Consider the following 26,153-nt stretch of genomic DNA (forward strand, 5'->3'; position numbering starts at 1 on the left):
TCCCATTATTCAATTTGGCCTTTGCAAACACAAATAATTGAACTTTTACCTAAAATTAGACGCCATAGTATAATTTTGACTGCTCTGTGGTTTGGTCGAACAAAGCCAGACAGGAATACCTTCTTAAAACCTTATGTGAAAGAATGTCAACATCTAGCCTTAGAGGAGTTTTGTTGGAAAGATTGACATGGTAACATAAAATAAATCAAGTTTTTTTTTAACTTAATTTGATGTGCAGATCCAGTAGCAATGCCTATTTTAAAAAACTTAAAGCAGCTCAGTGGTGCTTATGGTTGTGATCTGTTGTTAAAGGTAATGGACGAATGCAATGTTATTGTTTTGACGAGTTGCAGCCTACATCTCACAGTCATCAGCAACACACTGTATATGCTATCGAAGCTTACAACAAAGGGGATGCAGTATTTGGTGTGAAAAGTCCCAGCCCTTTAATGACCCTACCACTGTTTGATGTTGTTGAAGGTTTCATACCCAACTATCTACATTGCATACTGCTTGGTGTAATGTGTGAGTTACCCAGTCTCTGGTTTGATTCCTCGTGGTATGTAGGAAATAACATTAAAGTTATTGATGCTCAGTTACTCCAACTTATCCATCTGAGGCACACGTCTTCCACGTCTTGCATTTGACAGAAAGCATAAATGAGTCTACCTTTATGCAAAAGTGACTTTGAAGCTCTATTTAACAGTTTACTAATAAGAACAATTAAAAAAATGGAACTCAATTACCAAATGACATTTATGGTTTGGGGAGACCACAATTAAAGTCCATCAAAGCTGAACATAGATTAGCATGTGAACGTTTGTTTAAAAGAGTGTATACATAATGCTACAGCTTTCTTTTAGGACAGGTTTGAGTGACAAGGATCTATATTCACATCAATAAATTATACAAGAATCACACGTAGAAACAATTCAGTGGTTCAGTTTGACAATGGGGCCTTTGGGTTAATACATACTTTGCTAACATTAAAACCTTATTGTACATACGGGAATTTGTCGATTGCATTTGTGAAGTTGAAACATGCATTATTTTGCAAATGTTAGCAATCCACCAAAGGCAAGTGTGCAGACATCTCGAACTAGGCATTTGGACAGATTCAATCTTTAAAAAAGTTGAAACTCAGAATACCTACATTGCTGTTAAATCAGGCAATATCTTTCGTAAGTGTGTTTTTTCTGAAAACAGATGAGGATGCATTTGTTATTCACAAGAGACCGACTAAATATTGCTCAGAATGCCAGGTCTGGCTGACAGTGGCATTCACATCCTCCTGAACGAAAAATGATAATTTTTAATAATTGTGGCATAGGGCTTTGTAAATGTAAATGTAAATGTAGCAGTTGAATTAATGCTCCCTGCTTACCACTTGTTTACTGTTTTCTTCATCACAAACACACACATACATGCCTGTAGGAACTGAGTACATTTTATATCTACTAAACAATAACAACAGGGTATTTAGGGTAATGCTCTCATAGCAGTGTTTCAGTAGTTATCAAGTTTTTCATCAGGGATTGCTGTTTTGTGGCGTGGTGTAATATTAATAGCAACAGAAAATCCTGGCTTAAGCAGAGGTGTCTGGTGCCTAGAAGTGATCTGGAGCTTATGGGTTGTTATTCTGCACTGTACAAATTATCGTCGTGTGCTGCTTTGAAATAGGAGACAATATAGATAAACTAAAAAGTGTTCTCTTCATCTAAACTTAAACACTTGCTGCCCGGTCTGTTGGAGAAAATGCCTTGGCAAGATTTAATTCCTGTTGTTTACAACAGCAGGAGCCAGAGACGTCCATGAGAGTCCTCCCACTGTACGTGAGTACGTCCATTCACCGTCGCTGGGAGCCATATTGTTATTGCTTGCAAAGTATCGAGCGGCAGGAAAGAAGAGTGATCCAGCGGAGTGGAGATCGTAGTCGCTAGCTACTTTTAGTTTGGAATAAAAGGAATATAAATTGACCAGCAAGTACCTGGCAGAAATTAAGAACTGGTAGGTATGTTTTAAAAGTTTTTCTTTGTTTTCTACAACGCCGAGAAGCATTGAACTTTCTATCAGTTTCTTCTACTAAACCGAACGAGAGGTATGTTGCGTCCAGAGGCTTGCTCCGAAAACAACAAGTTGGTTTAGTTCTGCTATAAGTTCTTACTGACAACCACCCGGTCATTAAAAAAAAACAAAAGTCATACAATTGTTGAACAAATACTGTGTAACAATACGGCACCAAATGTATGTTTACAAGTAATGTTTCCACTGGAAAAAAGAATAAGTTCTGGTGAGAAAAGTAGCGTCCAGTCGCACACACTATCATCTGCCAGTAAATGTTTCCACATATGCCTAAGTCAATGTCATCCTTATTTTGTTAAGGAGAATGCATTAACTGAAACGTGATAAGCTGTGTACTTATACTATTCTCTGATGAGGTCGATCTTGTGAGATAGAACAGAAGTACAGTTACTGTCATCATCAGTTTCACTCACTGTTACAGATTATACAAAATACACGGTCAGGTTAGGGGAAGTTTTTGACTGCTTGAGCAGCTGTATTTCTGAAAGAGAAATATATATATATATATATATATATATATATATATATATATATATATATATATATATATGGTTATTCTGCTCTGTAGTTAAAGCACAGTCATCTCTGTCTTGAAGCAGTGAGTGTACAGTGGAAGTATTTGCTGATGCATGCAGCATGGGTGTATACTTTTGAAATTTGGCTCCGATTGTTGAGTAATTGCTTCATACTGGATGTATATTAATTCTGCCAGTTGCTCTACCTACACACATTGCTTGTCTGAAACGTGCACATCAACTCAGAATCGTGCCTGAAGTTCGGAGTCACTGTAAACTTATTCACTAACGTAGTTACTCCAGTTATACATTTTTCTAAAAATAAAAAAAAGAAAAATTAACTGCCTACGTTAAAAGGTGCTACATAACCGGTTTGTTTAGGAAATGTAAATTAAATGCTTGGTCCAGTCTTGACAGGTAGGATTCCGATTCAGGTCTTAATTTGTACATTAGAACTTATAATTTTAAACATAGGCCTAACTATTAAAAGTGAAGTCTTTAGATTTAACAGAAAGACAGGTTGGGTGTTCACTACCAGACACAACAAGTTTAAACATGTGCAGTATGCTGACAAGGAAGTTCATATACCATAATTGAAGGAAAATCGAGAAATACTGCATGGCATTAAACAGAATGTTAACAATACATTTGTAAAACAGTCACAGACGGGTTTAATGTGAAGCATTTACATATATTGCAGTAAATTGGCAAATTAACACACGTATAAACGCAAGTATTCCTCTTGAGCTATGTTCAGACAAAATTGGCTTTTGGGGGAACTTTGAATGGTGTTTTTTTTATTTTCTGCAACTAGATGTTTATAAAAACAGTACTTAAGCTATACTGTGTAGTGATGGGTATAAGACTATGGCAAGCCCAACATTTTTGTGGTCATGTAAAAGTCTTGGGCTTGTTAGTAGTTGTTTGACTTTTCCAATGTCAGATGTTGTGTTTTCCTGCAATATTCAGTTCAGGGAGATGGAAATAACGGGATACAGTTCAGTTACCACCATTGCTTTTTTTTTTTTTTTTTTTAAAAACTAATGTTCTATACCACAGCATAGATCAGTATTGCTATGTTACCTTTTTGACAATGTGGGCAATAATCCTCACACTGTCAGTGCACAACAGCGGACATTTTGAAAAGAGCTTTGAAACAGACTTTAAAGTTATAAGTGTAAAAAGTTGTCACTATGTTATTTAAACAGTTGTAGCAACACGTGGGGACGGGTAACTCTTTTTTTGGAACCCTGCTACTTACTGTTTAAGGCATCCTGTTGTCTGCTAATAGCTAAGTGGCTTAAGCAGACAAAAGATGCGGTAATGTGTGTGAAAATGCAGCCAATTAGCGTTAGTTTATCTATGGGATATAATAGAAGTATGTCGGACTCGCACAACTCCATGGATACAATTCAATTGTAAGTGTAACCTGACAGTTTAGAGATTTAAAGGCTATTGCTTGGAAACCACTTTTCTAAACCATGCATATTTGTTATGAGATTTTATTCTAGATGCTTTGTATGCAGGTCATTGTGACATTTCTGTGGTACTGACAGTCGGTTTGGGGATTTACTCTGTTATAAACATAGCTTGCTAATTTTATTCTTTTGCTTTAATGTGTCTTCTGCCTTCCTAATTCTGGAAGCAGGATCATTTGGATCACATACTTTTAATGCGACCAGATAGATTTCCAATGGAGGAAGATTGTGAACCTGGAGCCAAAATGAATGGTTTAGCAGAATTGGAGCATTAAACACCAGTTAAAGGGGTGGTGTATGCAAGGGCTTTATAAATAATTGGGACTGCTTTTGGGGAAGATCTGCATATTATATGAAAGATGGTCTGCACTTGAATAAATTAGCGGCAAGCACGCTTGCAACAAATATGGAAAACAACTTAACCTGTACTTTAAACTGTATAATAGTGCTGGGACAAATATCTGAATATTTCGAACGAATATTTTTTGACATGTATTCAGATACAAAACTCAGGTGCTCATATTTGCTAGAAATGACAAACATACCTTGCACTTATTTACCACCTCCCCATAAGTTGTGAAAAAGAGCTCCATGTGATATGTGAGATTAATATATAAAATAAAACAAACAGGATCAACACCGCAGCTCTTGAGTCTCTATTTAAAAGTTTGATGCAAAAAGTAGACAAACCAGATTATGCATGTGCACGCATCGTGATCTCTATGGAAGGCCATCTGGGTCAAAAAGGTGAGTGCTTTAGAGAGTGTCAGAATCTCATGGGACAGAGAAAAGGCAAGCACATCATTCTGAAATGCCTCGCTTAAACAGTGCCCAACTTGCTGGGAATGTTGTGTCGTGATTTTTATATAGATTCACAGACGACTCCAGTTATTTGTATATTGGATAATTGCATAAATTGCTTAATTGCATAGCATGCAGCTGGACCCGTTTTTTTAGTGCATCATTTTCTATGATTGTATGATACGGTTTAATGCATATCGGCTAAATGCAAAATTCACTTAATTGCATGAAGCTGTGCAGTCCTGAAGTCCATTGTACATTGCATTTTAATTTGGATAATTGCATAATGCAAACAACGTTTGAATGTTTAAAAAAAAAAAAAAATAGCAGTGTCATAGAGCGCAGAGCAATGACATGACAGCAGGAAAAGCAGGCAAGAAAGACACAGAAAATGTCAACGCGAATCTAACTCAAACCTCAGCAAACTACGAGCCTTCATCGAGGCAAACGGTTGTCAGTCTTGTGACAGTTTTTTTTTTTTACAGTTGTTTATCAGCAATCGGCTGAATACTGTGCATACTCCTATCAAATATTGTTTTGCTATGTTGTAGTCACAAGATCTATAGTACGGTACTGTACACACCTGTTTAACTTGTTTTATTGTACTGTATTACAATAACTATAGTTTATGCGGGCTGTTAATACACTGTACATTATTTTACTTATCATAGCGTGTATTGCCAGAGAATAGTGTTGTTTGTATTGAATGCATAACTTATTATATAAGTTGCAACACGCATACTATATGTGGTAGAGATGAGAATAATAATAAAAATAGTTTTTCTGAAATAATCATGTTTGGTCACTGCTATATATATATATATATATATAGTAATCATAGTTGGTGCAAAAAAAAAAAAAAAAAACACCGCGCCATTGAACCCCAATATGAAATGAACATTGGGGGGGAAGCTGAGCTTCTAAGCTTTCCAACGATACCGCCCCTTTCAGTCTAGCTGCTACAATGACGGAGCAATAGACTTAAAATGAAACCTAAGCTGTGAACGCTGTGTCACATGATGAGAGGCTTAACTTCAGCGATCGTAGTTCTGGCTAGGTGTACCACATACACCCACTGAATACGTCTTTGGAAAGCCCAGAGTTTTAAGAGTTAAAGCGAAAGTCACCGCTTGCAAAACAACACCTAGATAGACTTAATATCGTCTTTTTTTTCAAAACTGTACTGAGTTTCTATAATCCTTGAAGACAGCAGCCAACAATCGCGTATGAGAGAATAAAGTCTCGTGGCACTTAAAATATCCAGCATTACTTTTATTTATTTATTTATTTATTTATTTTAACCAGAACTACTCAGAATGCGGCTCATAGTGCTTTTGACAAGAACCTATGCTGCATGGCGGTTTTTGAAAAATCGTGATCATTTGATATTAAGCGAGGTGATATAAAACGGGTTAATCTGTTTCACACGTCTCAAGCTGATTTAACTCAATTCAGGAATTCTGGAAAACAAAAATGACCGTGCAGTAGCTTCATTGATCATCGTGTGCTACTGTGTGCTGCCAGTTGTTGTAGAAAAAAAGGAGAGGCTATGGGAATGTAAAAATTAAAATGAAATAATTAAAGCTGCAGAAGGTTGTTTTGTGTGTTCATTTCTTGTACAATGTGTTATTACAATAAAATTCTTGTGCAAAACAATTTTGTGTAAGCTTCTAAATGAGTTTGGATTTTAAGAACAAACAATTTTAGTAAAATATGCCTTCTTTTTTAGATCAATATACATTAAACCAGACAACAAACACTTAAACCCCTATTTTCACTACCGCATTTAAGTTAGCTTACTTAAATAAAGTATGACTTTTGGTGGGTCAGTTGATTCTAAATGGTATTTTGAATGGTCATCTTCAGATGGCTTTGCTTCCTATTGAGTTTTGTGGCAGGTGTTTCTACTTTTTGTCCAAACTGACGATCAATTTACTGTAATCAATGTTATATAATTTTATCTCCTTCAGTTATATATTTTCTAAACTTTATAAATGTGTGGAAACATGTAGTGCTTTTTATGCTCTTCACATGATTTAATCAATTTGCTTTTATTAAATAAAAGTGGTGGGGGGAAGAGGAAAGCCGCACTACACCCCTGTATATACACTCAAGATGCCACGGAATGCAGAACACAACAAATTGGAATGTATTACAAAAGCAATAGCTGTTCTGTTTTCATTGATTGTACTTCTCACACTTAATGTAAATGATAAAGAATTTGAAACGTTTAAAACCACAACAGGTTATATATATATTATATAATTAGGTTTTCATATGTGTTTTATTTAGATTCAATGACTCGTAATATGTTTCAGTTAGCTACCTGTGGTCAAATTGAGGGTGTCTGTGGCAGACCGGCTCGCTTCGTTCACAGGCCTGACACAGCAAGAGTGCGCAAGAAATACACTCAACTTGATTAGAGGCAGCTACTGAACATTAAATGCACACAGTACAGAACAATTTTAACATTGTACTGTAGCCTACTCCCTATTGGACCAATCCAAACAGAAAAGCTGTAACACTTTTTTTTTTTTTGGTTAATCGTGCTATGTTTAAACACGTTTAGTACTGTACTAAAGAAATACATCGTCGGACTACAGAGACCACATGTCTCTAGAGTCACTATTCCTACAAAACTTTTAAAAGATGTTTCTGATGCTATTAATACCCACATTTTAAATGGTTCACTTTCCTTTGGTATAGCACTTAAGGTAAAGCCTATGCTTAAGAAACACAATTTGGACCCTAAAGTCCTGAATAACTCTAGGCCAATTTCCAAATCGCCATTCTTAAATAAGTTTTGGAACGAGTTGTTCCAAATCAATTCCAAAAATGTATAATTCTTAATGGTGCATCTGAGAAGTTTGTCCGGATTTCGTGCTGCATGTAGCACCGAGACAGCCCTTGTCAGAGTTGTAAATTATCTACTGATAAGCTCTGACTTGGGCTTTCCAACAGTTTTATTCGAAGTGCTGCCTTTGATACTGTAGACCACTCCATCTTATTGAATCATCTTGAAAACACAGTGGGACTGTCTGCTCTTGTCCTATCCTGGCTCAAATCTTATCTTTCCGATAGATTTCAGTTTGTCTCTATTGGGGAGGCAAAATCTGAAAAGTCTAAAGTTGTCTGCAGTGTTCCACGGGGTGAGACGATTTCTGATTGCCATTTAATAATACAAAGCAAATATATTTATAATCTTAATTTTATTAAAACTATTAAATTAAAATGGGCATCTAATTTTCTGTTTTTGTCTAAAATTGACACCCGCTCGCACCGTCTTTGTTTGCTAAAAATTACTGCGCAACAAGCATGCAAGTTAAGTAATGAAAGCACGTCAATCCGTAGCAGTGGCATGGCAAATTTGAGGGGGGCTACACCCCACTTTATGTGGGCATGCATAAATCCATTCAAATAATTTTCAGTGTTAGAAGTGGACCAGGGTGAACAGCAAGCATTTAAACAAACCTTAAGGAAAGATAGAAGTTACAGGAGAGGAGCAATTATTTGAAGAAGTTAAATAATAATAGTAAACTGTAAAAAATAAATAAATAAAAAAAAAAAATCACCATTAGGTTATGGAGTATACTGATGCGAATGGGAATGTGCATATAGAGTGTGTGTGACTAAAGTTTATTGATTTGAGGGCAGCTTACATACAGAGTGAGTCGTAAACAAGGAATGAGAAGGGTTATTACCAGGTAAAGTGCAGTGAACATTTGTTGCTGTATTATGACGTGTTGCCAATAGATATCGTTTGTTAGGGGACACAAATACCCTGTATGTAGATAGCGGTGACCTTTCAGCTGTGCATATCTGCAGCTAGCATTTGTAATGAAGTACAGTTGACCAGGACTGAATTTGTCACTGCTGTGCACAGAGTTCTGTGCAGCTGGATGTCTTTGAGATCAGTGCAGTTTGTGTCATTTACAATGTCTTTGAAGATCTCACACAGGCAATCCACAGTGGAAATGGTGGTGTGCTTTGCCACTAGAAACGCTTGTTTCAATTCTACCCTTCTCTTTTTGTTGCTAACCTCCAACACGGGTGCTACTTGGAAGCAGTTTGTTCTATTCAAGGCAGAATGTGGAGTAGCATTGTTAATATGTTTTGTTTTTTGTGCATCTTATTGAGACTCTGCAGTATTTGCAGAAGCCTTTGGCTGTGTCTTCTGGATCAGCAGTTAGCCACCCTTAGCTATTTACTTTCATTGTTTAAAGATGCGCTCCATTTAATTACTTATTTTGAAATACAATGGAAACTGAAAAAATATCATCATGAATGAATCTTTGTATTTTTTTATTTGAAAATAAGCGATTTGTAAGGGAGTTACTCGTAATCATGCTACATAAATGAGTAATTTTATTTTTTATTGACTGTTAACAAGTAGCTATCTAATATTAAATATTTCCTTTTTAAGGGTTAACTTGAGTAGTATTATTATATTTAGGGTTTGTGTCCCCCCCCCCCCCCCAACATTTTCTCCCCCTTTTAAGAATTCGATTGATCCCTGCTAGCCATTTAGTACAAGTAGTAAAATGGGTTTAAAATTGAAGTGTTTTGGTGCATGCAGAATGAAGAAACATATTTTAATAAGCGATTTAATCTATAATTTAAAAAAGAATAAATGCAGGACACACTTTATTGCAATCACTATTCGTAATTGTATAAACATTAATAAAGACTAGTTTTTGTTGCGCTCTCGTTTTAGCGTTCTTCATTCTGTATTTAATGAGAAAGTAAAGACTTGAACGATTTAAAAGCACATTTGGTTGTTTCACATTAAATTTAAAGTGATTTTACTATTATATAATATATATTTTATCTGACGGTCTGGTCTCACTAACGTCTTATAACAGTGCTTTTAATCTGCTCATAATCTATCTGCTTACATGTTTTGAAACAAAGTAACATTTGTTTAAAGGCACTTTTACATTATGTAGTAAATAACATATTGCCAGTTAGGTTTGCCTGTACAAAATGTAGGTAAACTGGACAAAGGCAAATTAACACACTGCAAGTCTCGCATATTATAGACAGTGCACACTGCAGTCTCACATATATAGACAGTGTCGTCAAAGGACCAAAATGATCAACTGGCCGTATCTTCTATATACTAACAGTTTAAATAATTTGTCTATTTTCCCCCGGAAAAACAATAACAATCATATTGGTGGATACTTGCCAGGGCAGGAGGTGGGGCCGGGGGCTGTGTGTGTGTTACTTTGATTCTGATTGGATGTGTTATTAATCATGTTGTGTCAATCATGGCAGAGATTTCATGTTTAAAAAAAAAAAAAAAAAGTGTTTTGCTGAAACCGCCCACAAATAGACAACACACTTAGTATCATTTTCTCCTGCAAAGCGTGATTAAAAACAGCCACATTTAGCGTAAAACCACCCAGTTGGCTGCACTGCAGCTGACATCTGACGGGCCAGACAGAAGGCTCACGTGGGCCGGATTTGGCCCACGGGCTGCCAATTGAAGAACGCTGCACTACAGCCACTAGAACCATGATGGCTATATTCCCTGAATAACTAATGTAGATTTGAATATAATTAATTACATTTTTAATATATTATTTTAAAGAAACGCTATTGGCAAGGGTAGCTGAGAAATGACATCTGAAAACCCCACGTAGTCGGTGAACTCGTGCCAGTGCTGCCGGTGGGTCTAGAAAAAAGAGAGGCTACGGGAATGTAGTAAAATGATTAAAGCTCCAGAGGGCTGTTTGTGTGTTCATTTCTTGTACAGTGTGTTATTATGTTAAAATTCACCTGTAAAATAAAGTTTTTTATTTAAGTACTCACCTTCGTGGCCATACTTCAGACCTAGTCATCACTCGTGGCTTAGCTGTTCACAGTGTTACATCTAACCATCTCCGACCATTTTGTTATCCTTTTTGAGACTGATCTACCTTTACCCACTCAAACTGCTCTGCTGTGTACTGTTAAAAAACGGGTAATACATTCTTTAACTGCACCAGAGCTGCCTCATATGCTAAGATTAATACCACCTATTGCTACAAACTTGCAGTCAACTGATGAGGTAGTAGACATTTACTGGATAATAACCTTCTGTCAAGGGTCTTCGACAAAGTAGCCCCAGTTAAAACAAGAAAAATCTCCCTAAAGTGTACCTCACCTTGGGTAAATCCAGATTTATGTCAAATGAAAAGAGGTGGTCAAACTGGAACGCAGGTGGATAAATAATAAAGTGCATGTACTCTATGAAATCTGGAAGCAACATCAATTAAAGTATAGCACGGGTCTGAGGAGAGCCAGATGTTCTTATTTTTCCTCCCTTATTGAAACAAACTAAAATAACTCCAGGGTATATTGATAAACTAGTAAATCGGTCCTCTGATGCTCCTCCTCATTTTGAATCCTTGACTTTCAAATGTGAGGAATTTCTTAATTACAGTACTTTCAAAATAAGATTATTTATATTAGGAAAAATATTTCCACGGATGGCTCTTATTTGAATATGTGGACTATACTGCTTTAATTGATCATCTCAGTTGGGTTGGCTTGTCCGGTATTGTCTTAAAATGGTTCGAGTCATATCTCACTAACTGACAGCAATTTTGTTTCATTAGGAGACTGTCTGTCTGGATTTTCATTGGTATCCATAAACATGGTGTTAACTTTCACTGCAATGCCGATGACACACAGGTCTACACCTCTGTGATGGTACCCTGGCTGTATCAGCCTTAGCTGAATGCTTTACTGATGTGAAGAGGTGGATGTTCCAAAATGTTTTATAGTTAAACTCGGATAAGAAAGAGGTTCTGTTATTAGGTTCTTAGCAGCAACTTGAAGCCACAACATCTCTAAAAATAGATCTAGGCAATTTGACCACAAACATAAAAATGGAAGTGAAAAATCTAGGGGGTCTTATTCAACTCTGATTTATCTTTTGAATCGCATATCTGCAATGTCACAAGTGTCATTTTACCATTTGTGAAATATATATATACAGTGCCGTGAAAAAGTATTTGTCCTCTGTCTGATTTTCTGCATTACTGCATATTTGTGACACTGAATGTTATCAGATCTTCAACCAAAACCTAATATTAGATAAAAGGGACCCTGAGTGAACAAATAACACAAAAATCTGATACATATTTCGTTTATTTATTAAAGAAAGCTATGCAACACCCAATGCCCCCGTGTGAAAAAGTACTCGCCCCCTTAGACTTAATAACTGGTTACGCCACCTTTAGCAGCAATAACTGCAACCAAACGCTTCCTGTAGTTATTATTTAGTCTCTCACAGCGCCGTGGAGGAATTTTGGCCCACTCCTCCATGCAGAACTGCTTCAACTCAGTGACATTTGTGGGTTTTCGAGCATGAACTGCTGGTTTCTGGTCCTGCCACAACATCTCAATGGGGTTTAGGTCTGGACTTTAACTAGGCCATTCCAAAACTTTAAATTTCTTGTTCTTCAACCATTCTGATGTAGACTTGCTCGTGTGTTTCGGATCATTGTCTTGCTGCATGACCCAGCTGCGCTTCAGCTTCAGCTCAGGGACGGATGGCCTGACATTCTCCTGTAGAATTCTCTGATACAGAGCAGAATAACGTGGTTCCTTCAATGATGGCAAGGCGTCCAGGTCCTGATGCAGCAAAGCATCCCCAAACCATGACACTACCACCACCATGCCTGACCGTTGGTATGAGGTTCTTACTGTGGAAGGCGGTGTTTGGTTTTTGCCAGACGTAACGGGGCCCATGTCGGCCAAAAAGTTTCACTTTTGACTCATCTGTCCTCAGAACATTGTTCCAGAACTCTTGAAGATCATCCAGGTGCTTTTTGGCAAACTTGAGACGAGCATTCATGTTCTTCTTAGTGAGCAATGGTTTCCTCCTTGCTACTCTGCCATGAATCCCATTTTTGCCCAGAGTCTTTCTGATGGTGGAGTCATGAACACTGACCTTCGCTGAGGCAAGAGAGGCCTGCAGATCCCTGGATGTTGGTCTAGGGTTCTTTGTGACTTCCTGGACGATTTTACGCCTTGCTCTTGGAGAGATTTTATGGTATAAAAGTGGTATAAAAGTATCCAATTTAAAAACAATCATGAATAAATACAAAGGGTAATTTGGCAAATATTCAGCTCAAACAGCCTCCCTCCCTCTGTTTACACTTCATTAACCAATAATACAATACGTCTGTCTCGTGGCGTAGTGCTGGGAGGTGCACAGTAAAAAGAATGGCAACAATAATACATCATGATAATGAGTCACTTTCTCGCGGGACGAGATTAGACAGAATTCAATTGAATTGTGACAGAACGGGCCAGCTGATGCTGGGCAAGTTTGTGAATGGGTTGTAGATCAGATGTGCTGCTGCTGAGGGAGACTGGCGGCAGTGACAGGCGGCCATGTAGGCAACTTTAGCCGTAAGTTTTTTTTTTTTTTTTTTTAAATTTTATTTGAGAGGCATTGCGGCAATTGCCACCGTTGCCATCGGTTATTTTGCACCCTGGGCTCAACTTGGTCACAGTGTCAAATCAGGCTTGAGGTAGTGCAATTTTTGTTATTTAATATATATTGCTTGGGAATGGGGGTATTTAAGAGTGAAGCAAAGGATTAGGAATTATGCTGTGGGCGCTGGATTTGGTTTGGGCATGCTGTGACAATTGGGATCGGAGATCTGTGAATTCTGTTCTGTCATGGTTTTGAAATAAACTAGCAATTCTGTGTTAACTACTTGTGTACTCATATTTTGTTTGGAAATGTACAGTATTTGCATAATAGGATTCTCACAATTCCACTACATTCTAAACTACATTTATGTAGACTCTTGAATTTACAACCACAGAAAACAAAAGTCAGTGAGTCTGTCGCTTCGCTTGTGATTCAGTCTGTGCAGTGACGTAAATCTGTTTAAAATGTGCAGTAATCTTGCTGGTTTCAGCTTATATGGCTCATGAGTTCCAACTGGGTGTAAACCAAGTCATGTAGGAAGGGATCTCATTTGCTGTTGCTGTAAATAGAAATGTGATCAAGCTCCTTGGACAGCTTACTCTTTGCTGAAAGTGAGCATGCTCCTGTAGCCTTGTGTGCTGTTGCTATTTTTACCTAAGGCCCATCAGATGGAATTTTACTGTCATACTTCAGCTGTGCAAAGGGCAGTCTTACAGTATGTATGGTGACTTAGCTTTTTCCAGGTGTGTGAAATTTGCACATTACACTATTTTTTCTTGCAAAGATGTTACTAAATGTATTGCATTAAAAGTGAGGGGGGGGGGGGGGGGGGCACTATGAATAGAAACAGTATAGTTTGAGGTTAAGTGCTGCAATCTACTTGACGGATTCTGCACACTGAACATAAATAACCCATGAGAGAAGCCTGAGCTGTAAATAAACACCTGCAGTCAGGCAGTGAATTATTTCCTTGTGTGCTCTTCCTTGTTGGATGTATTCTTTCTAGTACTATCATGTTATTTTTCTAGCTGTGTTTCTTATACAGTACATTATAGGAGTGAGTCGGTATTAGGGCTGTAACGAAGGGCACATTTTGACCTTCGAAGATTTGGAACACATTACCGAACAAAGGTTCTAACTTTTGGTAGTACTAATTTTCATAATTTACTGGTGGTGTTTTTATAATTGTAAATAAAAATGTACAGTGTTTTATGTACAGTTGATGCTGCTTGTGATATATACAGTAAGGCTGCATTGCAGGAACACCTTATTGCGGCCAATTAAAAGAACTGCAGGCAAAACAAAGCTTTATTTAAGTCACCGTTCCAAGCAGGATATCGGTCACAGTCACATTCTGATACAATAATAATAATAATAATAGTAATAATAATATGAATTGACGCTTGTGATCCCGGAGATTGGCTGTAATCACCATCATCACTGCCATTTGGCCTTTGCATTTTTATACTGCAAACATGCTTTTAAACCAAGCGATGATACTTGCAGCAAAATGTGTGCAGAAGATCTTTTTGTGAACTGATCCTGTATTTTGATAATGGTTTTGACGGAAAGTGTCAACGACACAGAATACAAGTCTCAATGTCTCAACAGTAGACAAGCCACTGCAGTGGGATGCCTACTTATTCTCAAAGTAGTTTTGTTCAAACAAGTTATTTACAGTATTCATTAGTTGTGCAAACTCCATGTGTGATCATTAGTAACAAAGCTTGTACAATGTCACATGAAATGTAGATATAAATCCAATAACAGTATTAAAATATTTTTTTATGGTGTTGCAATAAGTATTTTTTACCTTATGTCAAATTGTACCATATTTTTTTTTTTTTACATATTACTTCAATTTTGATAGTATGTAAGCATTATTTTTAGCCAGTGGAATGTTGATGTAAAGTGTAATCATTTAGTAAATTACATGTAATATACAAAAATGCCCACCCCTATTACTGTACATGTCTCCATCATAGAAGACACTGAGTGAATTCAGTATTGTTTTTGCAAATTGTTTTGGAGCATGTTAGTTTTAATCTACCTCGCCTCTTGAAATATGTAAGTGAATAAGTAGTATATGTTAATTGATATGGAATTTTGTATTTCGGTGTAAGTTTTTTGTTTTTACTGCCTTACATTTTGTGGGGCTAAGGTACCAAACAATGACAGAGATTTCTGTATTTCTAAAAATGGTTTATGAGGTTATAAACTAACATGCAGATATCGGACACTAAATGTGAGAACCAGAGTGGAGGATATAGGGCTACTGATTTTCCATTCTGGGGAAAAGCAAATTCTGTTTTTCAAAAATGAACAATTCCATTTTTTCCCCAACATATTAATAATTAAACATGACATTTGAACACAAATGTAATGTTGATAGTTAAAATAAGTAAATTTAATAAATATTACCACTTGGTAATAGTCCCGCAATGTCATGTGAGAGTAGTACTATTTACAGTACTCCACAAATTGTTTAGCGTTTTACTGGCTAAATATATGAAACACTTTGATAACAAAGGCATGTTGACTGACTTGTTGCTCAACACGGGTTAATTGCTGTGCATCACCCGATTGTAATTTAAATAGAGTCCCTTTAATTCTCCCAATGGTTTCTTTGCTAATTCTGCATTCTTGTTGTTTGCCAAGTTTACAAGAGGTGTGTCTCTGGACAGAATGTCTTTATGAAACAAACAGTGTGTAGTGTCGTGACTACATCCTTTACACATTAAAGTGTTCAATTTCCTTTAACCCTTTCAGGACCAAGCATTTTTCAGTGGAATGCTCCCCCAGGGCCAGGCATTTTTTGGCTGTAGTTGACTCTCTTCCTATAAAAATTCACTAAAAATCAATTTTTTTAGCTTCTTGGAAAGCAACACATTATTATTATTATTATTATTATTATTATTATTATTATTATTATTATTTAAGTATTTTTTATTATGTATTCTGCTTAGAGATACATGTATAAAAATGCGTTATTCTATGACCAGAGGGACCTTGCAATACTTCCTGAAAGTTTTGTTGAAAAATATTGATGTTTGGGCAAATTACAAGACATTGTTTCACCAGAGTGATTGCAATAACATAGTGCATGTTTATTCTTAGGGACTTTATAAGCAATAATGGACACTACTCTCAATTTATTTTCTCAAAATAAATATTTATAAATGAAATAATAGTTATTCATTCCATTATCAGGAAAAAAAACTTACCTGAATACATTTAGTTCATGAAATAGTATCAGCTTACATCCAGTTGTTTCTTGATATTTATAAATGTTGTAAAAACATATATATTAAAACACATGAGACAGAATAATAATTAGCTCTAAACAAGTTCCTGTGATGTTTTGTTTCTGCTTTTGTCTTTGCCGGGCTGCTGTAAACTGTCTCCGCCTTTTAGACACTAAATGCCACTCTCAGTGACATCACACACGAAAAACAAAAACTATCACGAATGATGTGTGTTTCAAGCCTGTACTGCAAAGTACGGTGGCCCTGTAAGTCATTAAAACAAAGTGCTTTTTTTTTTTTTTATCGTGTTTACACAATCGCGGTCCTAGAAGCCCATTTCAGTATGACCGTGTTAACACAATCCCAGTCCTTAAAGGGTTAAGGAATGTGTAGCTAGAAAAATAGCTTTGAGCTTGTTTTCTCTTTGTCTGATAATATAATTTAGTTCAGAAACAGTCACGGTTTAACATTGCTAATTATATCTTTATTAAATGCAGGTAGAGTGCAAAGAAATAAACTAAACAATAATTAAATACGCAATTAATTTAGCTTACTTTGGTTAAGCCCCGCCTTGAGCGCAGTACCTTAGGTCTAAGTTTTTCAATATAGAGGAGAATGCAGTGATTTGCCATTGGTGCCGTCTGTTTTGCTTTCTTGTTCTCTGCATGTTTATTACTGGCAATATGATCTTTAATGCTACTGACTCATACATGGTCGATTCGAATGACAGCAAAACTTGCAGAATAGTGTCCCACCATCCTCCTATAGATAATCACAATTTTTAAAACATTGCATTTTTTTTCTTAAAACACATTAGACATTTGTTTACTTAGTGTGTTTGGACCCGTACTCTTCCTCATTTATATAAATGACCAAGCTTGGGGAGCAGTGGAAACCACAGCCCAGCTAATTCAAACGGATTTGGACCTTCTCTGTAACTGGGCAAACTTGTGTCATTTTAATGTTAAAAAATGTGAAGTTATGCATATTGAGCATAAAAATCCATATTCTAAGTATACAATGAATGGGATGGAAATAGGGGACAAGGACTTTGAAAAGGATCTTGGGGGTTATAGTGGAACCATTAAAAGTATCTCGCCAATGTGGAATACAAGTCTAGAGAGATTATGCGAAGGTTATGCCCTCGTTAAACCCCACCTAGAATACTGTGCAGTTTTGGTCACCTCGCTACAAAAAGTACATCGAGTATGATCCCAGGACTTCATGACAGGAGCTATGTATGAGGAAAGGCTAAAAAGAATATATGCAGCCTAGAAAAAGAAGGGAAAAGGGGGACTTGATTGAAGTCTTCAAAAACATAAATGGTACAGATAAAGTTAACCCAAGACACTACTTCAGGTTTAGCAGAGAGGGCAGAAGTGGAAGCTGAGTAAAAGTGTGTGTGTGTGTGTGTGTGAGTCATTTATATACATGTAGACCATACAGTTTGACACCAGTTCACAATTCTGTCATTGCATGTTACTGCCATGTTTGTTTTATGCATTCTAGTGTTTTGTTTACTTGCTGTTTCGAAAGAGGTGTTGATTTGCAAGTGTTTAATAAAACCCCTCATAATACACATTGAGCATTAATTTAGATAATGTTCTGAGCAATTACAACAGTACAGTAGCCTATTAATTTTTTGATTTTTTTTTTTATATATATATATACAGGAAAGAAAAGATGGTTGATCGCCTGGCTAACAGCGAAGCAAATTCAAAACGGATAAATGTTGTGGAGGGGTGCTTTGGAGCAGCTGGTCAACCCTTGGCTATTCCTGGTAGAGTCCTCATCGGGGAAGGAGTGCTAACAAAGCTCTGCAGAAAGAAACCAAAAGCCAGGCAGTTTTTCCTCTTCAACGACATCCTTGTATATGGTAACATTGTCATTCAGAAAAAGAAGTACAACAAACAGCACATAATTCCTCTGGAAAATGTCACAATTGATTCTATTGAGGACGAAGGCGACCTACGCAATGGATGGCTTATAAAAACTCCTACCAAATCCTTTGCTGTTTATGCAGCTACCGCCACAGAGAAGTCCGAATGGATGAACCACATCAGCAAGTGTGTGTCCGACTTGCTTGAAAAAAGTGGAAAGGCACCAAACAGTGAACATGCTGCAGTGTGGGTACCTGATTCAGAGGCCACCGTGTGTATGCGTTGTCAGAAAATTAAGTTTACACCAGTAAGCCGCAGGCATCACTGCCGCAAGTGTGGGTTCGTGGTGTGTGGGCCCTGCTCGGAGAAAAAGTTTCTGCTTCCCAGTCAGTCCTCCAAGCCGGTGCGGGTCTGTGAATTTTGTTACGATCAGCTCTCCAGTGGGCAGCTGAGTGCAAGCTTGCCTCCCAGATCAGACTCTTACAAATTTCCCATGAATAACGTATCGGATGATGATGATGATGAGGACAGCAGTGACTGAAGACAGCAAGCTTAGTCTAATATTTAGAATATTTAACAGAATATTTAGCTGGGCTTGAAATTAGCAATTAAAAAAAAAAAAAAATCTGAAGTCTTACCCTTTTTAATGATGGTTTATTAAATTTATGAAAGTTTCCAAAACATGTTCATAGCTAAATGCTTGAGATTCCCAGATCTCTGTGTTTGGGTGATTTTATAAAACCTATGTCTATTAACCCTTTTAATGCTAAATATTTATTGTGTGTTTTGGACACACAAAACATATTTTTCATTAAAATGTTTTCTCAAAATTCCACAGTTTACCTTGTTTCTGAGTAACGGTTATTTTTTTTGCTGCTTTATCTCTAAATCTCATTAAGGGTGTCACTACAGGAGTGGAATATACAACAGTCTCTGGCTTGCCCAAATAATCCAAAGTGCTAATTTTAAGTTCTAGTCTGTAATGGGCTGCTTCTTGGGAATACCATGACTCAGTTCTAGCTATACATTTCCACCCATGAACCTTAAAGAAAGGATGTGCCTCTGTGCTGACAGCTCTTAACTTTTTTGCAGGGATATGAACTCTAGTGACTTTTTGTCTGTTTTAAATCTCACTGGTAAATTAATCGTAAATTTGGTAGTTTTGTATTATTTACCTGTTTGCCATTTGTATATTAAAAAAGGTGTGCAGTATTTAATAAAAAGAACATAAGAAAATAAAACACCAGATAACACATTTAACATTTTTAAGATGAATATGCAAAAGACTATTGATCGGGATTGTTTGAACACACCAGTCATACCTTTTTCTATTATTGCTTACGACAAATCAAATGGAGGGTAATTACTTGACAAATATGTGTTCTTTCAGATCTAAAGCAATATTTATCGTAATACAGATTCTAATTTTAAACTCTTTAAATTGGGAATACGTAGTTTTACACAAGGCCTTATTTGCCACACAGTGCCTTTATGAGATCACTCATAGCATCCATACTAGTTTGTGTTTTTCGCACAAACAGAACTCCTAATTGCTGTTGCTTGTGGGTGAGGAATGATAGTGTGATATTCACAGGAGCCGTACACAATGGTGTCCAATAATATATTAGTTTGTCCACACACACACATTATATATATATATATATATATATATATATATAAACTGAGAACTGACTGGAATATGCAGATCACCAATATTTAAAGGAAATATAAACAAACAAGTTGAAGCAACCATATTTTGAAAAAAATAAATAAAAAATAATAATTTAAAGAGTAAGTAGTGCGGTTCTGAAAAATATAGCGTTACACCTCCCCACATGTTGATACAACTGTTTAAATAATTTTTCTTTTCATTGTTAACATCCTGACAACTTTTTACACTTAAGTCTGTTTCAAATATCTTTTTATAATGGCCGCTCTAGTGCACTGGGGTTTGAGATCAGGGATGTTTCAAACAGGTAACACAACAATAACGATCCATGGTGTGTTATGGAACAGAAAAGCTAGAGCACCTTTTTGTTTTATTTATTTTTTTATATTTTTTTTTTTTCTAAATTACTCTTCCTACAGTGATTTAGAGGACACACATCCCTGATCTCAAACCCCAGTGCACTAGAGCGGCCATTTTGAAAAGAGCTTTGAAACAGTGTAAAAGTTGTCAGGATGTTAACAATGAAAAAAAAAATACTGGTACATTATTTAAACAGTTGTAGCAACATGTGGGGACGTGTAAAGCTATATTTTTCAAAACCCTGCTAGTTACTCTTTAAGGCAGTGCTGCCCAAACACGGTCCTGGAGAGCCCCTATCCAGTAAGTTTTGTAGGTCACCCTAAATCGCTAATTTCTAAAGACTGGGAACACATGGAAGTTATTGATCAATTAAGCAAATAACTTGTTCAATTAAGGGAACTCTGGTCACTGGGCCAGTTTACATGCTGGGAAAATGTCATGACTTGTTTACTGTCATGACTTATTTAAGGTGGTACGGTCTGGATTACAATTTTAGTCAGTTTTGGTTTATGTTTAGTTTATGTTTGAATACAAATATAATACATTATACAAAAATCAAATACAACATGAAGTTTCAAAGCAGGAATTGTTAAATTAAACAAACCAAAACTATCTAAAATTATAATTCAGCCGTACCACCTTAAATAAGTCATGACAGTAGACAGATAAGTCATGACATTTTCCCAGCATGTAATCCAGGCCATTGAGGGCTCAAAAGGGTAGTTCATTTTTTGTACCAAATGATCTCTAAATGACTTCATTTAATAAATCACCTGCTTAATTGATCACAATGAAATTGTTCCAGGTGTTAAGAAATTGATGATTAAAGGTTACCTATAAAACCTGCTGGATAGGGGCTCTCCAGGACCGGGTTTGGGCAGCACTGCTTTAAGGTATATGTCCCACCATGGGTAGAATAAGGAAATGAAACAATACTGTAGTTGGCCAGAGAGCAACATTTGGGAGTAGATGAAACTGCATTTCCAACAATCAAAGCAGTTGCTATAGTACCTTTTAGCAACCATGCTCCTCCCCGCCCCCTTACTTTCACATTAATGGCGGTACTGTAAATGTTAATTCCTGGATTTGCCTAATTATCAGTCTCTCCACCACAGAAATAAAATGCTAAGAAACTAGTTTCTACTGTACGTAAATGAAAAATAAACGTATTATTCCCTGTAGGGCTACAGGATGTCAAAATTGCAGTAACCTTTTAAAAGGAATAATATATATATATATATATATATATATATATATATATATATATATGTGTGTGTGTGTGTGTGTGTGTGTGTATATATATATATATATATATATATATATATATATATATATATATATATATATATATATATATATATATATATATATATATAATGTGTACAGTGTAGTAATGTTATTTGCAAAGCATTTTCTTTTCTGCTGGCATAGGGTTTAAAATGTCATGATAGTTTAGGAAATATTTCTACAGCTGGTCCCTTTAGCGTTGATTTTGTTTTTTGTACTAATCCTGAGAACACTGTGTATTCTTTTTTCTTCTTAGTCGCTCAAGTCAAGGGTGTATCTCTTGGTTAACTTTCTGGGATATTTATTAGTTGGCCCACTTGGCATGCTTGCAAGCATGGCTTGAGTCCAGAACCGCTTCTTTAGTGAACAGTGGTTTTGTGCTGCTGTCATACAGGATTTGTTTTTCCCCTTATTTTGAGCATTGCACAATCCAGACAGTGTGCTGCTTTTTTGTTTGTTATTTCAAACACATGTTAAAGACAAATTACTTGGTCAGACTTGAGTTGTTTTCATAGAATAGAATTTTAGTATATATAACCCTGCTCATTATTAGTTTAATTATATAATATCAATCCTTAAAAAGCAAGAGATCAGTATAAATTAATTAAATCAGAATCTGTATTTTTTATATTTTTATAAATTAATAGATTAACAGTATCTGATCCTGAAGTAAGTCGACTATTGTTTATGAGACACAATTGTGTTCTATTATTGGTACATTTGTCATTTCTGTACCTACCATATAACCCATTTAAAGTTCTGTGAGTACAAAGGGTTTGCTTTCTGTGTAAATTTGTGGCGTTTTTGTTGATTTTTATTTGTCTCCTTTTTGATCAGTGCTGTGTCCTTTTATGTCTTGTCCTGTCAACTCAGATATTATACCTTATTGTTGTTGATGACAGATAATTGATAAGTGTGATTAGCAATCTTGTGAATTGTGTTCTTAAACAAGTATATTTCTTTAAAACCTGAGAATTGCACTGAACTGTGCCGGATGAATCTGAATAAATGATCTCTTAAAAAAATCTGAAATGTCATTTTATATTTTGTATCTAGAAAGCAGGCATACAGTTCTGAAAGCAAAAAAAAATAAACACTGCTGGAATCTTCATGTTTCATGTGTGTTTTTTACTTTAATTTGATTGTTTGATTGTAATGGGTGGTCATTTTTATCGTTTTGTCGTAATTCTTGTTAACACTTGTGAAAGGGCTAAAATCTGATTGTAACCCAGCATATTCATGTTAGTTACACATTTCTGAAAAAACTAAACAAAAAACATATTGTATTGCTTAATTTTGGTGTCCCATATCCATGTGACTATCATAGGATGCCATTTTTCCCCCCAATGTGGACAAAACTTTGTATCCAATCTATTTAACTTTCATTTTTTACCAATTCATTTTTATGTTCATTCATCATTGATGATCTGGTAATGACATCTAAATAAAAATGCCTTTTGTTTATCACATATATTCATATAAATTAGTGCTGGGACAAATATCTGAATAATCAAACTAATATGTTTTGACATGTATTCGGATTCAAAAATCAGATGTTCGTATTCGCTAGAAATGACAAAAAATACCTTGCACTTATTTACAGAATTTGCACGACAGTTTAAAAAAAAGACAAATGAAAAAGAGCTCTGTGAGATTAATATATACTGATTATTATTTATTTAGCAGACGCCTTTATCCAAGGCGACTTAGAGACTAGGGTGTGTGAACTATGCATCAGCTGCAGAGTCACTTACAATTATGTCTCACCTGAAAGACGGAGCACAAGGAGGTTAAGTGACTTGCTCAGGGTCACACAATGAGTCAGTGGCTGAGGTGGGATTTGAACCGGGGATCTCTTGGTTACAAGCCTGTTTCTTTAACCACTGGACCACACAGCCTGCACAGTGAAAATGCAACAGGCTAAGTTTTACATCAATAGCTATTTGGCACATACATAATGTTATTTACATTGTAATGAGTGAGCAGATAGGTTTGTTGATTGTTTGAGTAGTATTGTTCCTTGGGATAACAAAATACTGAGCTCAAGTCATGTGATTTTATAAAAACGCCAGGTGCTCAGTGTTTGCTTTTTGAGTTGAGTTCAAATTGCCAAAATGAGTTGGAGCCTGGAGAAGGAGATGTTCTGCTTTAACAATCAGCAGACTAGTCCAGAAAAACCAGGAAGCTGGCTCTGTGTGGGACAGGCCACGTCCTGGAAGGCAGAGGGTCACCACACCGCCCCAGGACCGTCACATCAGACTGATCCATCTGAGTAATCGCGTAAAGACAACCGCGACCAGTCAACCTTCACCAGCAGTCTATCCAGAGGCTGATCAGGGATTTGTGTTAATGCTGCCAGGATTATGTTAATGCTAATACCTGCTACTAACTTTGTAATGTTTTCATGTCAACAGTGTGTCATGTTTTATACTGAAAACTTCTTTGATCTTTGATCTGTATTTTTATTCTATGGAAAGCCATCTGGGACAAAAATGCGTTGTGCTGCTTTAGAGCGAACCAGTATCTCATGGGACTGAAATGCCTCGCTTAAACAGGACCCAACTTCCTGAAAATGTTGTGTAGTGATTTTTATATAGACTATATATTATATGTATTTTGTGGTGCCTTTTTGTTATATGGAATGTAGTAAACAAGAACCAAAATGGTGAGTTTTTCCCCTTCACTTTACAGTGCCGTTTCCATGTTTTGTTTAAAGTTCAATTTCAGTTTTTGTTTGCTTGTTCAGATACAAAAAGGTACAAGTAAACCTCATGTTATTACTTAATGAAAACATATCGATGGCCACTGTTTACTGTGAACAAATGGCAATGGCAAGGAATGAAAAAAATAAATAAAATGCATTGTCAACTTTATGTACTATTTATTTAAGGAATGAACAAAACAATATTTAACTTGAGTGGCACACTGGATTAAAAAGCAAATTAAAATTGACACAAATTATCTTCATTTTAAATATATATATATTGAATATATAGCCAATTGAAACTGACAAGCAGGAAAGATGACCCTTAAACAAAACAAATTGGTTGTGAAAGCAAACAAAAACTACGGCCCAGATATTCAAAAGGTTTGCACGGTGCGCAGAGGGTTATGCGCGTCGCAAATGACCGTTATGCGCAAAATGAGCCATATTCGAAACTTTTTGCATGCCACAATCCGACAATTTTGCGAGTGGCCGACAATTTGCGAGATCCTGCCATGTTCGAAATTATGCGCCAAGCACAAAAACAGTTTTGCAAGTCACAAAGTAACGCTTTTAAAAATCAAGCTTTATCTCTGCGCACATCACTCCAGCACTCACTCAAGTGCAATGCAGACGCTTTCCGAGGTACTACAGCAATGGAAAACACCCAGCGATCATACAAGGTTCTGTCCACATACAAAGTCATTGTATTTATCTTGCTCTTAATTGTATTATTACTTGTACTGTGATACTTGAAATGTATTTGCTTACGATTGTAAGTTGCCCTGGATATGGGCGTCTGCTAAGAAATAAATAATAATAATAATAATAATAATAATAATATAATGATTATATTCAAAAGAACGATTGTGATAGCAGCATCACTAGTTTTAATACATGTTTCAACACATAAAAAATAAACAGGGAAGCTGCAATCATGATCGTTCTTTCGGACCGAAAGAAAACGAATCACTTTCCCAAGCACGCTTTCTTGGTGTTGAAAGAATAACCCAAAACAGAATCAAGAGTACAGCACGGTATCATAGTACATACCGTCGGTATGTAACATAGACCGAGCCGGCAGATACTAAACAACTACCTTTACAATGCAGGGACGCTTTACTTTAATAGACACATACAGCAGTATATCAACCCTAGATCAATCAAGCAACAGTTTGCACCGCCTTACCTTGCATTCACATATATATATATATATATATATATATATATATATATATATATATATATATATATATATATATATATATATGCTATACAAAAACAGGTAATTCCAGCTGGATTATTAATATTATTAATTGTTGTTGTTAATGTATGTGTGTATTTTCTTGTAACAGACTCCCTTATCCAGGGTGACTTACAGTTCTTACAAAAAACCACATTACAAAAATCAGATCCGTCTAGACACGGAGCAATAGCGGTTTGATAAGCGGGATCACGGCTAATACTGAGAAAAAAAAAAAAAGGATGGTACTGTAACAAAACAAGAAAGTCTAAACATGTAAATGAATTAGAATAGGTAACATGTACTCATATTTGTGTGACATCTGTCAAAATTATGGAGACAAAAGTAGAGAAATCATAAACTCACTTCCCAGCAAACAGCACAGCATAAATACATCTGTTTGAATTCCGTAGAATCTGTGATGGCCCATTAAATATTTAGCTTATTAGCCATGC

The 26,153-nt window shown here is 36.1% G+C and overlaps 1 protein-coding gene across 3 annotated transcripts; it reads left to right on the plus strand.

Annotated features, from left to right (window-relative positions):
- Positions 1-1,624: 1,624 nt before the first annotated feature.
- LOC117394165 (pleckstrin homology domain-containing family F member 2-like) lies at positions 1,625-21,729 on the plus strand. 3 transcript variants are annotated; one of them, XM_033992201.3, is made up of 2 exons: positions 1,625-2,011; positions 18,229-21,729. In XM_033992201.3, the coding sequence occupies exon 2, from the start codon at positions 18,239-18,241 to the stop codon at positions 18,974-18,976; it is 738 nt and encodes a 245-aa protein (XP_033848092.1). In that variant the 5' UTR covers positions 1,625-2,011; positions 18,229-18,238; the 3' UTR covers positions 18,977-21,729. The 3 variants fall into 3 exon arrangements, with proteins under 3 accessions (XP_033848092.1, XP_033848091.1, XP_058868591.1); XM_033992200.3 differs by having other exon boundaries at positions 1,635-2,007; positions 18,229-21,728; XM_059012608.1 differs by lacking the exon at positions 1,625-2,011 and adding an exon at positions 2,018-2,098.
- The last annotated feature ends 4,424 nt before the right edge of the window (positions 21,730-26,153 follow it).

The sequence above is a fragment of the Acipenser ruthenus genome, chromosome 3 (assembly GCF_902713425.1).
Source record: "Acipenser ruthenus chromosome 3, fAciRut3.2 maternal haplotype, whole genome shotgun sequence".
Lineage (NCBI taxonomy): Eukaryota > Metazoa > Chordata > Actinopteri > Acipenseriformes > Acipenseridae > Acipenser > Acipenser ruthenus.